The sequence below is a fragment of the Penicillium diatomitis genome (assembly GCF_028827545.1).
Source record: "Penicillium diatomitis strain IBT 30728 chromosome Unknown utg000008l_segment0_segment0, whole genome shotgun sequence".
Classification (NCBI taxonomy): Eukaryota; Fungi; Ascomycota; class Eurotiomycetes; order Eurotiales; family Aspergillaceae; genus Penicillium; species Penicillium diatomitis.
In genome coordinates this window covers 796,399-813,097 of record NW_026623180.1, presented here as the reverse complement: position 1 = coordinate 813,097, position 16,699 = coordinate 796,399, and the positions used below count along the sequence as shown (strand labels likewise).

At 49.6% G+C, this 16,699-nt stretch overlaps 1 protein-coding gene across 1 annotated transcript; it reads left to right on the top strand.

The window, feature by feature from the left end:
* Nucleotides 1-1,332: 1,332 nt before the first annotated feature.
* Nucleotides 1,333-2,403, top strand: N7539_006313 (uncharacterized protein; the record flags this gene model as incomplete). The annotated part of the gene is made up of 3 exons (XM_056935915.1): nt 1,333-1,666; nt 1,742-2,322; nt 2,380-2,403. 3 exons carry the CDS (start codon nt 1,333-1,335, stop codon nt 2,401-2,403), a joined length of 939 nt encoding a protein of 312 aa, XP_056788839.1.
* Nucleotides 2,404-16,699: the final 14,296 nt, after the last annotated feature.

The following is a 16,699-nucleotide window of genomic DNA, read 5'->3' as shown; positions in this document are numbered from 1 at the left end:
AGGTAAAAGTGATGCTTTAAATGACTTGTTGAAAATGGCCAAGTATACAAAAGTAGGCAAATGCCCTCGACGTCCCCAAATGTAATAATCTACTTGGAGAAAATTTTTCCAACGACAGGAGCCCACCGAGCCAAATATTGCTTTCGTACGGATGATGTATCCAACGTAGCTAAAGAAGTGTTTTCTAGGCTTAGTTATAGTAGTCCGCATCTTGTTGGTTAGTATAATAGCATTAGCGACTGGTCTGTATTTATAGCACAGACCTTGCATTCGGATCGACGCTATTCCTGTCCGGCAGAAGATACAGTCGAGATCTCGAGATGGTCAAACATTTAAAGATTTCGAGAAACCGTATTACAGTTTCATGTAGCTAACTTTCAAAGACATATGTACAGCGCGCTGTATAATACATGGATACCCGATACATACATTCAATACCAGTACACGTTCGTCGACCAATCTCTTGAAGTCTTCTGGAACTCAAAAGGCCATACACGACAAATGCCTGCGATTACCACCGAAAGACCCAAGTTCCGCTCGACGGGCTGGATGGTAGATCGACCGCCCGTAAAATACAGTACCGCCTCCAGAACCCCAAAGTTTCCACCTTGGCGGTTCTCCTGTCCCTGAAAGAGAAACCCACTTGGCTCGACAGGAACACACTAAAACAGAAGGCAAAAGAGATCCCCCCCCCAATACGTTTGTTTCATAGCGCACTGTGCCACTGTCAAGCAACTCATTCCTTCCTATCCAACATTCTCGACTCTCTTTCATCCTCGCAACACCCCTCACACTCGTTTTCACTTGGTTCCCCTGGGTCATACCCTCGCACTCGCTTTCATCCCCCTCTGTTGATTTTGCAAATGCAACTGGTTCGTGACTCAACTCGACCGACTTTCACCCCCTGACTTCGTCCACGACTCATCGTTCTCGCAAATTTCGAGACCCTGCCGCTTGTCTGCCACAGAGTCTTCACTTCGACCAACAACCGCTTCATCCTCAAGTAACTCACTCTCGCTAAGAAGGATTGTTACTTCCTTCCGTGGCTGTCGATCGAGTCTTTTTCCATCTGGTGTTTCCAACAAAGCCCCGACCTTGGTCCAACCCCGTCCGTACCCCCGACCGGTAAATCACCGCACCCAAAACAACAGTGCGACTTCCCACTAGGCTGCTGGGGATATTCAACCTTGACGATTATTATCGGACGTCAAAAGGAATTTCCAAGGGTCACGCGGGTCGTTCCTGGTCTTTCCTGTTACGTTATTTTTTCACTCTACTCGACCATTCAATACTGTGTCTCGGTCGCACGTCCTTGCCCCTCCCACCGTCAACATGCTCATCAACAATATGTGGACTGCGCTTTCGATCTCCGGTCTTCTTTTGGCAGCCAACCCGGCTGTTGCCGGGTACATCGACCGTCTAGCTCCTCGTAACAGTCTAACCCTCGTCGGTTGTTACAGTAGTAAGGAGGGACTCTCGGATCAGGTCTCATATACCTTCCAGAGTTCGGGTTGGTGTTTCGATCGCTGCAATGGCAAGAAGGCCGCCGTGTTCGCCCTTACATCTGGCACAGACTGCCTCTGCGGGAATGAATTACCTCCCGCGTCTTCCAAGGTGGACAGCTCGAAGTGCAACACGGCTTGTGCTGGATGGCCCCAAGATATGTGTATGTTTGATCCCCAGATTCAGCTCCCAACCGTTCCCCGACTTCATGATCAAATAACTGAACTTTTTAATACAGGCGGAGGATCAGATTACTATTCCCTCTACACGACAGGACTGGTCAGTGATGTACCCTCGGTATCGGCGACCACCACTGCTGGCAGTTCGAAAGGCACCGGTAGTAGCAGTGGTAGCGGGAGCAGTGGTAGCGGCAGCAGCAACAGCAGTGGCAGCGGTACGGGAACCAACACCAACGCTGGCCAATCCGCGACGTCGAACCCAAACTCAGGCAGCAACGGTGCGCCTTCCGCTGTGACCGATGCAGTGGGCCACACGACAACCTACACTGCGTACGCTGAGCAAAAGACGACGGACATTTCCGGAGAAATCAAAAGCAGCCACAATACCGCTGCCATTGCTGCCGGTGTTGTGGTTGGTATCGTCGGATTGGCGGCCCTTGCTGGAGCTGCTTTCTTCTTCTATCGATCGAAGAAACAGAATGCTGAAGGCGGTTTCCGAGGCACAGCCGGTGGCTATGGTCGCGATTCGCAGCCTCCCTCCATGACAGACTCCCGTTTCGATGGCGACTACATGGCTACACGCCGCCAGAGCAACGGGAGCATAGATGATGACCACGATTTCTCTCGCCGTATTCTGCAGGTCAGTATCAGCACTACTAGACACTTGCGATAGTGAATTTGCTGACTGTTTATCTAGGTAACCAACCCTGATCGTCGCTGAGCTGGCTCGTGGAACTCCCACAATGCCGAGCCGCGCTGATACGTCGTCTGTTTTCAAATCCATTGCCAAAGGTCACACCAGGTTCCGTCCCGGACTTTTTGTTACTATGCCTCGTTTCTTGCCTCCGGTTGTAATTTAGCGGAGTCATGACGTTTTTGCAGAATTTTTGCTCTTATCGTGGCCAAACCATCTTTCAATGTCCATATTGTGGGTGAATATGTATTCTCATGTCCTTCGAAGGCAGACGAGCAAACGTTGCCAGACACGCCCAGGCTTGCACGAGGGTCAGACCAAAGCGCTTGTGCCTGAATCCTCGACTGCTGGCTTGCAGCCCGCGTGAATCTGGCACGTGTGCATCTTTCCTGTTGTCACTCATTTCTTGGGCTTGGTCTGGGCCACAGATTCTATGGTTTTGGTATACTTCTTGTTATCTGTCGAACTGCTGGTAACGGATACTGTCAAATTTGCTCGATGCTCCTGCGTTTTAATACATTTCATGACCGAAAATATTCCTTACCTTCCCGAGACTATCTTGATAATAATTCTGCCTCGTCTCTCTCGGATGCCTACCGGCTAACCAGCAGATGCTGCGTGGTACTCGAGACAGTCCGTGTCTCACGATTACTTGCTAACTGCAAAACAAGTGCTTAGTAACTGTCGTGGCTAAAGCTCTTGGAAGGTGAAACCGAATGTCGTGCATGACCAACGAAGACCTAGTGCGTGTCAGAGTTCGTGACTCTGATCTTCGAGAGCTGAGTCATGTCCTTTTCTTGTAGGGATTCAAATTCTTTGAGCAAGCGCCCCGGCAAGAGACCAAAGTTCTGCGAGCCCCCGTTGTCCTACAAAATCCTCATTCAATGCTGGTCCTTGGGAGTGAGTCTTGACCCCGGTGGTTTCAGTCATTTTTTAATGATGTTAGGACCTGAAGTTCTGTACCGCGACGTCGAACACTGTGCGCTTCAAGCTCAACTGTGCGGGCCATAACCGCGCTCAAAGCTCAAGTTGTTCATCGACGCTTCGAGTGCGAAAGCTCGACATTGGATGAGTTTAACACGGCTGTTCCACATCCTCACTCGGGTCATTGGTCTGTATGCCCAACGGCCAGGATGAATGATCATGTCATTATTCGACTCCGGGGGAAAGTCTCGCTCTTGTTCTGGCCTGGGATGGCACACTGCGCGTTTCATTTTCGCTTCCGAGACCGCACCGCTAGCAATCTCGCCGCACCGCTAGCAATCTCGCTGAACATCATGTATCTCGGTCACGATTCCGTCAAATTGTCACACCGTCCACTCGGCCCTCAAATGCTTTGCAGGAATCACTGGCCATTTCTGAGCTGGTGCGGGAACGTGGACCTGTGCCTCTGGATCACGACGTGTACAAGATGAGATTCGAGCATCTGTCAGAAGAGTCGTATGTACACTCGACCTCTTGTGACAGGCCGTCCTCGACGTTCAACTGTGCTCAACACTATACGATGAGCCTTGGCGGGTGGCCATGCTCGACAGCAGGCCAAATGCCCTCCCTCACATGGAGACACCTTCGAGATAACACAAGCTACGATCTAGGACACAGGCAGAACTGGCAGCTCACACCTGCAAACGGGTGGGGACGGGGCCTCTAATAGCTGTCAGATGGTCATTGACACCTGTCATGGTTTCTCACTTGAGCACTTCGAGCATCGGGTACTCTGTGCTTCTAGTGACCTCGGCACCAAGGCAGAACCGGTCTCCATCATCATGCCAATTCTCTCGAGCGCCATCATCATCGACAGTTCTCAGTCTCGTCTTCTGCTCTTCGCCCCGACACCTGTTCAATGTGACATTCTTGCATCGTCAGTCATGGCCCTAGAGCCAGCGCCTCTGATGCCTCTTGTCTGGTATCACTCTGTCCGAATCTTACTTTTTCTGTTGAATGGAAATATGACATCAGAGCCCAGTAATATCAGCTCGGCCATTGCAGTGCATGATGCGTATCACCACCAACTTTGAATCTTTTTTCAAAAGTCCCCTTCTCAAAGCCTCTGAGGTCATATACGTGACTTTGACTTGCAATGTTCATCTAAAACGGGTGCAAAGCGTTGATAGCTAAATGAGCACTATTTGGACTACCGAGCTCGTAGTCCAAGGCATTATTGACCCTTGATCGTGAGACGTGGTAAGCTACGTATATGCAGGTTGGAGGCTGGATCATCGACGGCTTGGAGAATAACGCCTTAGCGTCACCATCGATCCAGAGATCAACGAAATACCGTACTGATCAGACAACCCGTAGGAAAGACGTCATACCATGCTGTGATGTCTGCAGCATAGACATTCCATCCTTCTTGCCTGGGATCTCATCCTTTCCGCTTAGAACAGGGGTGCCCTTCCACGTGGAGAGCTCAGCACGCAGGAAATCCAGAACAGAAAAGATTCAAGTCAGTTGACATGAAGAACGGGCCCTGGGGCTCTCTCAGACCAAGGATCGTTCCACCTGCTTGTCTGTCTAGTGAGATCTCATACCCTCCACGGTCAAGACCCCCCGTACGTAGTGGAAGATTGGCTCGGCCGCCCGGCTTGAGGAGTCCCCCTCCATATTTCAATCGAGAGATTTCGACCCATGCCGATGAGCTTAGTCCTACTGCTCTGGGCAAACGACGAAAGCTCCATTGTACAATCAGAGATCAGTCCAACCCGAAGGATGATGATAGTACAAACTATTGGCTCGATTCCCCAGAAGTAAAGTTCGGGATAGATGGTGTAAGGTGTAGTAGCTCACTCTTGCCACACAGCTCCCCTTTCGCCGGCAAGTCGAACTACCTCGGCCGCGGACAGAGCACTCATCCACAATCAAAGCATTGTCAGGTCCATCCAGACCAAAAGATCTGCTATTCCCGAAAAACAAAGTGTCCCCTCAAGGTCCCAATCTAACTTCCTCGATAGAGTCCTTGTTCACACCGATACGGGTACACTCTGGCGATCACCCATCCCGTAAGCGAGTGGCTGACTTCCAACGCCTCTTCTGCAGCGGTCTCACGCAGACTGAGTTGCGGGCGGCAGAGGAACGGGCCCAAGGGACCAATCAAGCCCATGTTGGGTTCCAACAGCGCCTGAGTGTTGGACATGCAGTTGGATAGTGAAGGATAACTCAATTCGTCTTCACGGGGAGATCCCGACCGGGACCGCTAGGTTCATATGATGTCACTTGGGGGAGTTGGGAGACTTCTCGAACAGACTGAAGGGAGAAAGAGAGAGAGAGAGAGAGAGAGAGAGAGAGAGAGAGAGAGAGAGAGAGGGTTCATGGGCATTTGACGATCAACTTCAATACACAAACAAACCGGCCTTGCCATTTCGAGCTCGGACCTGGGGGAAAGACCTCTCGCTTCTTCTTCGTTCCATCGCCTTACTCGGTAGAGAAAGCCAGTCATAGCTAACAAACAGTACCGACTCACCGAGTAGTCTCATGTTATCACTGTAAAGGGTCAACGTCGTGAGCTCCATCAACACCATGGAAATACCTGATGCTGCGGGCCTGACCTTACCAGTGCCTTCATTATTTACCAGGTGCTGGTCCTTTGAGAAATGGCAGAGCGGAGACGGAACAGGATGCCCCATCGCTGACCGTCTACACTCACAGGGGGAGAGGTTTCTCGAGTGGCATGGTTGATCTAGAACTTCGCGTAGCGAACTAGTTGCGGAGCAATGGATGTAGCGGTACGAGTTGCCAACGTTTTTCTGAGGGTGGGATTGGGAGGGCGTCACTACGAGCCAACGCATGAAGAGGGAGATGTTGGGGGTGAATTAGCTCCGCGACAGGAGGGGAGTTTTGAGGAGTACTGACTCTACTGATTAGTACTACTGGTCTAATACTGCGTTTTGAGTCCGTACCACGTGTACTTGGGCTGTAGTAGCAATATTTCCCTCTACATCGACAGCATAGAGCCATGATTGGTGTCCAAGATAGATATAGTAATACGAGTCTCCCAGAAGACTACTCGTTGTCGACAATTAGACAAGTTTAACACTCTTGCCTTCAAAGCGCTTGCCTGATTCAGCAGTGTCCATTCACTTTCAGTTGACTATTCACTTTCAGTTGACTATTCACAAAGATAAGGCGGCTCCTATATCCACATGCCGATTCTATTCACTCTGGTAAGTTGTGACAACCTTGAACCAGCATCATGCCTGGGGATCAGGAGTACAAGCAGAATTTTCTGGTGTTTGCCATCAATGGCAAAAACCCCCAAGTTGAGCCCCCATTTGCGAGACAGCAGCCTCTTACCAGAAACAACTCAAGGGAAAATTCTCCCACGGCATGCCACGCCGGATCAACAGCAGCGTGGCTTCTGCATAGACACCCACTCTTGGATTTTCACGTGTTGGCAAGATGAAACACTAATCATATACCATGTAGATTAGCACTAAAGCAGCACAGTAGTCCTCAGTCACCTATCCTATCAAATGTACGCCATGCGGGCTGAGGTTTTGCTTTTTTTCCCCCTCCTCTCCTCGCCTTATTACCTCCTGACGATATACGGACGAAGAGCCGTCCTCGACTGTGTGTGCTTGCTGACCTCCTAGGGGTAGGTTTTATGGCTTGGACCTTGCAGATGGATGATAGTGGAGTCTCCTTTTTCAACTCGACTCTTCGTTGCTTTAGTCTGCAACACTGTGCAATATGCAATGTGCATGCTGCATGTTACATACCGGTTCGATGCATGCAGCCACTCAAAACTTCATGCTCAAAATGGTAAATCAGCGGCTCATTTCCGCGCAGAGGAGATCATTGTTGGATCGCCTCTCGACCAGCGGAGTGGACTCTTGACATTCGTATGAAGTGATGGCCTTCTCAAAGCCTTAGCGGGTATCTACGTACTAGATCCTTTTGTTGAAAGTGTATCCACGAGAAAGAGGAAGATAAGACAAGTCTCTTCAGACCTAGAAAGTCAAGTGGCGATCGATGTGCTTGTTCCATTGACCTCGCCCCTTGGAGAGAATCTCGGTCCAAGAGGCGCACACGGGCGTTTCTCCTATAGAGTAGGTAATGTTGTTTGGTTGACGATTGGAAGAGAGGACCACGGCCACTGCACTTTTCATGTTCCGCCGCCGTCTTAGGCATTGATATTCTGGAAAATTAAAGCGCTATCCTACAGACGGTTGATGCAAGCCAAGAACTACCGAGTTTGGTGTATTGGTGTAAAATGCCAAATTACACTCTTGTCTACTTCCCAAAGGGGGTTATTGGTTTGCGCCGCATACGTGATTCTGCTTGATCTGGCTGTGGATAGTGGAAAAACGTTCTATATAGGAGGGAAATAGACTAGAATCACCCGATGAGTGGTGAATCCTGAATTGTTGGATGGGGTGGTGCCTACCTAGCCAACACCTGTCCCTGCTGGGTATTATGGCTCCAAAGCTGCCCAGATGTTCGTGTCCAGCAAGTATCTACCCAAACTCCATCCTACCTAGGGTAGGCTGAATATCTATGTTTCCCTTCCGGGCGCCCCACGGTTACATCCATGCATGTAAATACCTAACTGTATACCTAACTGTATATCATGTGCGACCCTCATCATCCATGCCCAAAACCACATGGCAGGGAAGATCAGCTACCTGCTGCAGTCCACTGCAGTCCTGAAACACCAGAATTTGCCTCTTCCCCCCCCCCCCCCCCCCCCAGCCGCAGGCCCCTTGCATTCCTGGAAAATGTGCTTAGTCTCGATCTGCAGTCATCCATGCAGAGGCACGTGGGACCTGTAGGGCAAGAGACTAGACCTGGATGAGAATCTGGGCGACTTCTACCGGCTTTTGTCCAGCTGCATCTCTCTCATCGACTGTATCTCACTGGTTACTCCTGTTAGGCACGACCCACCGTCCTACTGACGGCCTGTGGAAAGAGTTGGGGAGTATTGTACACACTACACACATTGAGAGTGACGGGGCATCTAAGAGCGGAGATTACTATCGATGCAAGACGCCTAGGTGATTTTGCCGTCGCGTATCGATGTTCATCCTAAGATATCGACACGCACTACTTGAGCAGCGGCGATACTGTTTCATGTACATGACCTTCGCCGCTAATGAAGCTATAGTCCCAGGGGATGTGAGAATCAGAGTTGTTGGGAGAATGATCCTGGTCCATGTGGTTGTTCGCACACGTCTCACGTCTTAGGGAGTCTCCAGCAATTAACTGAATGATCAGCATCCATCAATGCAATCAAATCATCAAAATAGGGTTTTTCATTCATGTTGAGAATATGGAGTGAGAATTAAAAGAGACCGAATTTAATCCTCTTCTGGCCGAGTCACGTCATTTAGTTTGTCTTCGGAGGGAAGACCATACGGTGGATAAATCGATATTCATGATCAGTCTATCGGTACTTTGGCGAACAATATCGGTTTATTTGTCTAGAAATAAATGTCTAACACCCTGATTGGTGGCCTGTCAGACTAAATCCTCAAGATACCCCGCGAACGAAACGGCTCGCGGCGTGCAAGAAATGCAGATAATGTTATTCGTTTGATTTAGACAAGGAAGAAGTTACAGAATGAGAACCGGAGAAATAACGCTTCGGTCGTTCAACAACCTTGTCAAAGCGCGGGTCTTCTCAGAAGAGAAGGAGAAAGAAACCCGGACAATTATCAAACTTGCAGTCATTGACAAGCTTCTACAAAGCTCTTCTCACACAAGTGCTTGTTCTTCGCTCGTGAGACCTTGGCGGCGGAGTCGCCCTAAATTGACCATTTAGGTACGCGAGAGGTGAATCGGAGTCATTGCAGGACAGATCGTGCTCTCGTTGGCTGCACCAGTGTCTTCAGATCGTGACGCCTCAATGCTGACCGCGTCCTAAATCTACAGTTTCTGCAAAATCTCACCTGAGACTCCTGGAATAATGCTCATCAGCTTGGCGAACTGAGAGCGACGAGTGGCGACTATGTCCCGGAACTTTGAAGGATGCTCGAATTTCACGCTCTGAAGTCATTACGCCATCAGCTGAGCTCCAGCACTGAAGTTGCTCTGGCACGATCGATCCCTGGGCTCTCATTCGTTGTCTCCCCTGATTCACAGACTCCATGCTCATCTCTATACGTTCTTGTCAAGCACGCATCGGATATCCGGCAACCTGATGAAGATTGATTAGCGGTTGCATCAAAATCGGGGTTAGCTTTGGTCCGTCAGCATAGCCTCGATGGACATATTTCATTCCGTTCACTGTTTCCCCCTCCCCTCTCATAGATCCAGAACGGCCCGTTCTAGTCAAAAAAGACGAGTGACGTATGGGCTTGAATGTCTGACATCTGATAGAACGAAGATGAGGGGTGCCGAGTAAGCTGCATGAACGAACCACCCCCGGAAGAACCTCCAGTCGCACGCTCTCGCCCATTCGGAGTGAGTCTAGGTTGCATGGGCGCCATGTGCACGAATCCATGCCATCATCAGGGACGATCATTGCCGTCTCTTCGGGGCCATTGATCTCTGAGACCCCCCTGTCCATCTCATAGCCAAGTGGTCATCTCACCTGTCAAGCTCATCATATATCATCATCAATAACCTTTTTTCGGCCTTTTGTCTAGGGCTCTGGGTCTTCATCTTTCCATGGGTGCTTTGCGCAGTCACGGGAGTGAACCGATCGTCGGAAACTGATTGGCGTACCTTGGGGGGAGGGGGAGTCTTACGCAGATCTCTCGCTATACTGTGAAGTGGACGACTTGAACACAGGCGAAGCATTGTCATTGTTGGCGCAGATCCGATGCGAATCAACGCCCATCGAAGACCAACCGACATAAGGTCACAAGGATGGCATCCCGCTTCAACATCACAGAGAATCACCGGAGACTGCCTAATCGCCCTCGGCTTTCCCCGTATAAGTCCGCTCTCTCTCACTTGACATGGGATAGAAACCTAACAGCGCATTCAAACAACCTTCAGGTCAACTGGCCACCAACCAAAAAATGTACAGTGTTGACTGTTGACTGTTGACTGTTGACTGTTGACTCGTTTGAGTGTACGCTGTAGTTACAGTCCACTACCTGTCACTGACCGAGTCAAAATATCGGGAAATTTACCCATAAGCAGCCCCAGCCAGGATGGGAGGGATATAGCGCCCCCTTGGACAATCCAACCTCACAAACCGATAGGAAATAACGAGGCGCAAGAAGTGCGTTCTGACTGGCCCTGAAATGCTGACGGAATTCTCGAGCTTCACCAGGTAACTCTGTAATATGCACGTTGATGGAGCAGAAGCGTGGGGCGAAGGTTTTATCCTGGCTAGTCTAACCAATTCAGGAATGTGCTCAAAGTGTAGCTGGGAACTGCTTAAGCATTAATGACGGAAGTTAGTCAGGGCCTCGCTCCCCCGGGGAACTCCCACTGAATGACTCGCTATTGCTAGTATGCTAGCCTGGCAGTACGAGGCTACTGGCAGTGGCTCGGCTTGGACTCTGGAAGATTCACGTCATAAATGCAAGCTAATTAAGGGATTTGGTTCATTTAAAACATGGGCTGACAAGGAAGATCGGGTCAACGGACGGGAGGCAGAAAAAGGGCCAGCCGCCAGTCAATGGTCCTTCCCGCTCTGTCGCGGGTATGAGGCAGTTTAAGCTGTAAGGCTGAGAAAGGTGCTATTCTCTATAGATGAGAAACCGTTACGGCCGAGATATTGAAAAAGATACATTATATCTCTGCCTACCTCTTGAATTGCGAAGATGTGCCGAAGGAGGAGCAGTGGTGCCTCAAGTCTTTTCTAGCTGCAAGCAACGGTCTTCATAGAACGCATACAAGGACGCACCGGCGATGAACAAAAGTCACAGGCGTATGAGGCATGATCAAGTGCTCTTTAATCCAACATATCTGGCCGCCGGCCTGTCTCCCACGGCTGCACGCGTCGCTTAATGGGTTATCAGGGTAGAACCACAACCTTGTGAACTTAGCAATAGCTGCAAATTGCAAGGGTGTTATTTCAAAGACAAATGCCTCAAGCGACATTTGCTGACTATATTATATGCGCGGGGATGAACGAGATTAGACAAAGACATGCTGTTGAATGTTCACTGGTCTGGTCACTGCAATTGCACATGTTGCATGCATGCAGTTTCCCAACACCGAGATTCCTCCGGACTCGGTTCATTGGCTTGCAATCGCAGCCACGTCTGCACACCGAGTGTTGTCGGAAGGCCAAGGCCGACAGGCGGCGGAAATGTGCAACGGGCTATCACTGTCCTATTTTAAGAGTAGTCCAAGCCTATGCAATACCGTCCATGAGATGTGCAATCCCTTCGAACTTTATTCTTCGGTCTTCAAGCCTGTCACCATGAGACGAACGAGGGTATTCGTCGATTCGTAGAGAAGCTCAGTATTGTGGATAATGGTGAGACACCAAATAGCCTCGATTTGCGCCCGCCATATTCCAAAATATCCCACATTCCTCATGTTGTCAACTGCGACCATCAGTGGCAGCGCAGTGAATGGGCAAACAAGGTATAAGCGTAAAATTGCGGAGACTGGAAAGTCTATCATGTCAGATAGCACTCTGGTGGCCGACAGAGGTAGTAAAGGTTCGCCACCCGATTTAGCTCAATTTGACCACTGTTTCATGTTTTGAGCCTCTGAGCTTGAGCTGTCCATGTCACCATGTCTCTCAGTACTCAGATCAGTACTAGTTAGACTACTAGTATTAGTAGGTAGTACCTACTAGGTACTATAGTAGTATAGGTGGTGTACTGCCCTTGGTCCGTGAAGAATTGGCCCCGTTAACGTGTTCCCGCAATGGAGCAGACCTGAGTTAAATTTAGCATCAGCAGTGGCCCCACCCAAAACGGACTCCTCCACCGAGTCGCACTGAGGAGCTGTCAGAAGACTCCAAAGTCCACACACATAGCATCAATATTGATGTAGTCAGAGGACCTTCCTTTTCAAACATGGTTTCAACTTCCATGGATCGTACATGGGCCGTGTCGACTCTGTCGAGCAGGTCCAGTGCTGCTAATAATAATAGAGAGCGTAGGTTGTCGTGATGCAAACCGGTTGTAGGATATAATACCATTGACTAGCTTTCGACCCATGACTGACAGACTTACCGTGCGTGCAATTGCTGTTGGTGTCAAAAAGTCCGCGCAACAGCTTTCATCTCATGTGTGACCTGAAGCCTTCTCTTCACCGGAAACATCCCACATGGCGTAGGGTGTAAAAGTCACATGACAATGTATACCTGGTCAATGTAAACACCGGCAGAAAGTCCGAAATGTCCGCCATTTACCGGACTGAAAGCAGTGACGTTCCGTCGCAGCATAGTCACACATGGCTGTTTCTTCTGGATATTGCGAGGCAGTACAATAGACCAGTACATCGACGACATACACCCAGGTGCCTCGTTGTGCTTCCACTTTCGGGCTAGGAGGGTAGCACCAATAGTCGCAAAATGACATGGGCATGACCTCCGTCCAAGTGATGTAGCCATCTATCCCCAGACCCATGATCTCCACGGAGGGAAGGTTCATCGCTATTCTGGCGATCGTCTGCTAAGCCCAGTGATAGAGTTCTGGGTGCAGCAGCCAGCAGTCGACAGCAGACTCTCACAACCCACTGAACCCAGTGATGCAGTCAAGCCTCGCTTACCTCTTCTTGCACATCCTAACTAGGATGATAGTGCCATGCAGGACCGGCTGAGAAGCTGGTTAATTGTCAATAATTTCCTGAACAGGCTAGTGCAAAGTTTAGCAAAATTAGACTACGATCATAGCGGAGCGGAGCCTCCTATTAAAGTGGATGAATCCGTGCGCCGGTTGGGTTGTGCCACTCCATGCAAAAGGTGAGGACCGGGGAGCGAAGAGCCATGCTAGTGATGAATCACAAGTATAAGCAGGCGTGTTTAGCTCACTATTTTTACATAACTATGTCAACAGCGATCCACCACCAGGAGGTTCGCCCAATCTCACGCTCCATACAGTATCCGTGGAGGATTGCCACGTTTTCACGAGAGGATGACGGAATCAAGCCACGGTGGAGAGCCCAGAAAAGGTTGGTTTGTACCACGGTCAAAAGGAGCGTTCCCGACACTGGGCCATGTATCGATGGGCTGATGATCCATATGCTTGTCGAAATCTGAAACGCACCATCTTCCTATATACCAATTGCCGTGCATTAATTGCTGTTTATAGTTCTCCAAGACTCCTACTAAGCAGCATGGACCTACGTTAAGGTTGAAAATCGTGGTCATACCTTGGCCACAGGCGATATAGTACCATTTGGTCATGAACCTGAAAAGTGCCCATGATACTACTACATGTACGAATCCCATGTTATGAACTGAAAAGATAGCAGGTTTATATTGTAATAGCTCGCTTCCATTCAATCTTCAAAACAAAGCCTCTCCATCTACACAATCCAGAGATGCTAGGTACATACACTGTGGACGTCGATCACTCTATCCAGTCAAGATGCTGACGAAGAAATTCCAACGGCATCCAGGTCATCTAGGTCATCTAGGTCATCTAGGTCATCTAGGTCATCTAGGTCATCTAGGTCATCTAGGTCATCTAGGTCATCTAGGTCATCTAGGTCATCTAGGTCATCTAGGCCAAAATAGCATGATGTTCCAACCATAGTGGAGTGGCGAGATATGATGATCATGGATCTTGCAGACCCAACTCGTCTAATCTGTCTCAATCGAGTAATAGTCTCATTCTGCTTTTCTCGGCCCCAACCTTACCCTGGGAGGAACCTAAGCCCACGTTTCTTGGGGCCAAAATGCCGAGCCGTAGGGTTCGCTGGTGGAATGGATCACCCATTCCTGTCTTCGGCTCAGACCGCCAGATATCGATCACCCTTGCTTCTCACAGGCTCTTGTCACCTCTTTAATCTGCATGGTGATCTTCGAAGCTACGTTTCAGATCTTGCAGGGTACGCCACGACGAGTGATGATTCCTGCACAAACGAGTCCCCCAGCCTGGCTCCATTTTGCACGCTCGCCACACATGAGGCAAAAGGCAACTCTACTGGTTATTTCAGGGCACATGATCTTGCTTAGCAGTGGAAACGGGCACGAAATCAAACTTGGCAGATTATGGGTATGGGGAGAGAAGCATTCTTATGCGACAGTACAAACCAGAGAGCAGAGAAGGTGGTACAGTATACACTGCATACTATGCAGTGCTCAAATGGTCTACATTCCAGGAATGTTCCAGTTCCGGTAAAAAGGGCAAATAGATTCGGTCAAACTAAGATATGACATCGTATGAGGCAATAGTCGCTAATACGCCGAATAATATGATTATCACATGTTCCAAACGACACTATACATTATTACATACTACATTCACCTCCAATCTTGTCTGATCCCTCCATCAGCCCTATCCAGTGTCTCTGAAGCCTCAAGATCTACGGTCTCTGGGGCCGTCCTCCGACCAGCCCACATTCGTTCTATCTTCATCACCAAAAGCACAGAAAGCCCCCAATCCTCCCGCCGAAGATTGGAAGTCACGCATCCGTCACCATTCCACCCTCCCCCGTATATACAAGGCATGGTAACACGGGAGAATTAGTGATAACCTACTTCCGCTTCAGGCATCGCTCATGTCAGGGATCTCGAGGGATGTGGTGGTGATTGAAGGTGAAGAAGGTTACTGTACGCCACGGTCTGATCGTCCGCAACCCTACGGAGGATGGGGATCGGCGACTCTGAAACACACGAGGCAAGCGATCCCTTGATCGGTGATTTGGCGTGCAGCGCAGCGTATGTCCACACCCCGTAAGTGACGCTGTACAGTTTGGGGTATCGGAACAGCACACTCCTCTTTTCAGTTCTCACCCCAATTTTTGTCAGAGTGTCAGCATGCATGAAGTACCAAACCATCATAACTCTCATGTCAGACCTCTTTTGCCCCTCCCAAGGCACACTGTCGGAAGACCCACCGGGCTGATTCTTGGTTTTGCGCGATGGTCCGCGTGAAAGTCAATCACGGTCGGACTCCGGAAATCAGCCTTGTGTACGATACCTCGTGCTCGCTGTTCTCTGAGGGACACCATGTGATCGGGGTTGTATTGCCGTTCTATCTGGCCCATCGCCGAGCATGTGGCTATTTTGACTTTTGACTATATTTGTCATTCTCTCTGATCCCGCAGTGGGGAAGATAAGATTGACCTGGTGGAAGAGATTTGACATCATTCACAGAACTTGTACGGTGAACAGTAAAAATAACACCAAAGACTTCGGCCAAAACCTCAGTGATAGCAGTCACAGAAGTACCAGACCTGGTCTTGCCCGTCTTGGACCTCAGGTGAAGATACAGGGCCTGAACAAACTCCACTGTGTCACACCATAACGTGCGGGAAGGCCGAGAAGAGATCGTTAATCATTGCTTATTGCTTGTTCTTTTTCTGGTAGCCGTCTGACGCGCAGCCAAATGATAGTCTGAGCCTCAGGGACATGACATCAAACCTGAGCACTCAAACATGCAGATGACAGGGTGCTTCCTATCATCTGAGCTCATGAGCGCAATCAATCGAATTCAGACGAGACTAGTACGCACTTGTGCACTACTTGACCAAGTTGCCATTATGTTTTCAAACATTCCAGACTATTACGACCATACCTTCACCTACCTATCTATCCATCGTGGCCCGTGTCCCAGGAATTCGTTACCAACATCTCGTACGTTATCCTTCAAAAGCCGGAATGCAATTCAAATCCCTGGCCTTGGCCGACTGCAGAATGTGCCGTGGCACATGGTCATAATCCTGGTCCTCAGTGGCCAATGATTGATCGGGTCTCCTTCGGCCACACGATCACGACTTGGCGTTGAATCCTGCGTTTACCTGTCTTGGGAGGTCCATAACAGAGTCTGTGGAGAGCCCCATAGCTATGATTATGGACTAAGCCATTTACGGTAGTCAGTAGGCGAGTACAACTGCTAACCTTCTTTGCATAATGTGAATGTGTCGGTACACTAGTGCACCTGTACTGTATTGCCGTCCCGATTGAATCATCATAACTTGTGGCCCCACCACATCATACTAGCATCGTGGGGCAGTCCCGTTGGGTACCACGGGACAAGAACTCTCATGAATCATGGTCGCGGTCGAGAGCTTTTCCCGAAGTGACCCAACTGATGACCTGTGTTTGAGCAGAGAGAGCGGAATATCATCAGGGCTTCAGGACCTGTGATATATAGAATCTGGAGGATGGGACAATCAGTGACCTACTGCGTAACTCTTTCAAAAGATGTGAAATCATTCAGTTCTGCGACCGAGACCTTCCTCTGGAGATGATCGCATCATAGTTGGAGCGGCGCTCGGGTTTTGGAAGGGGTTCAGGGCC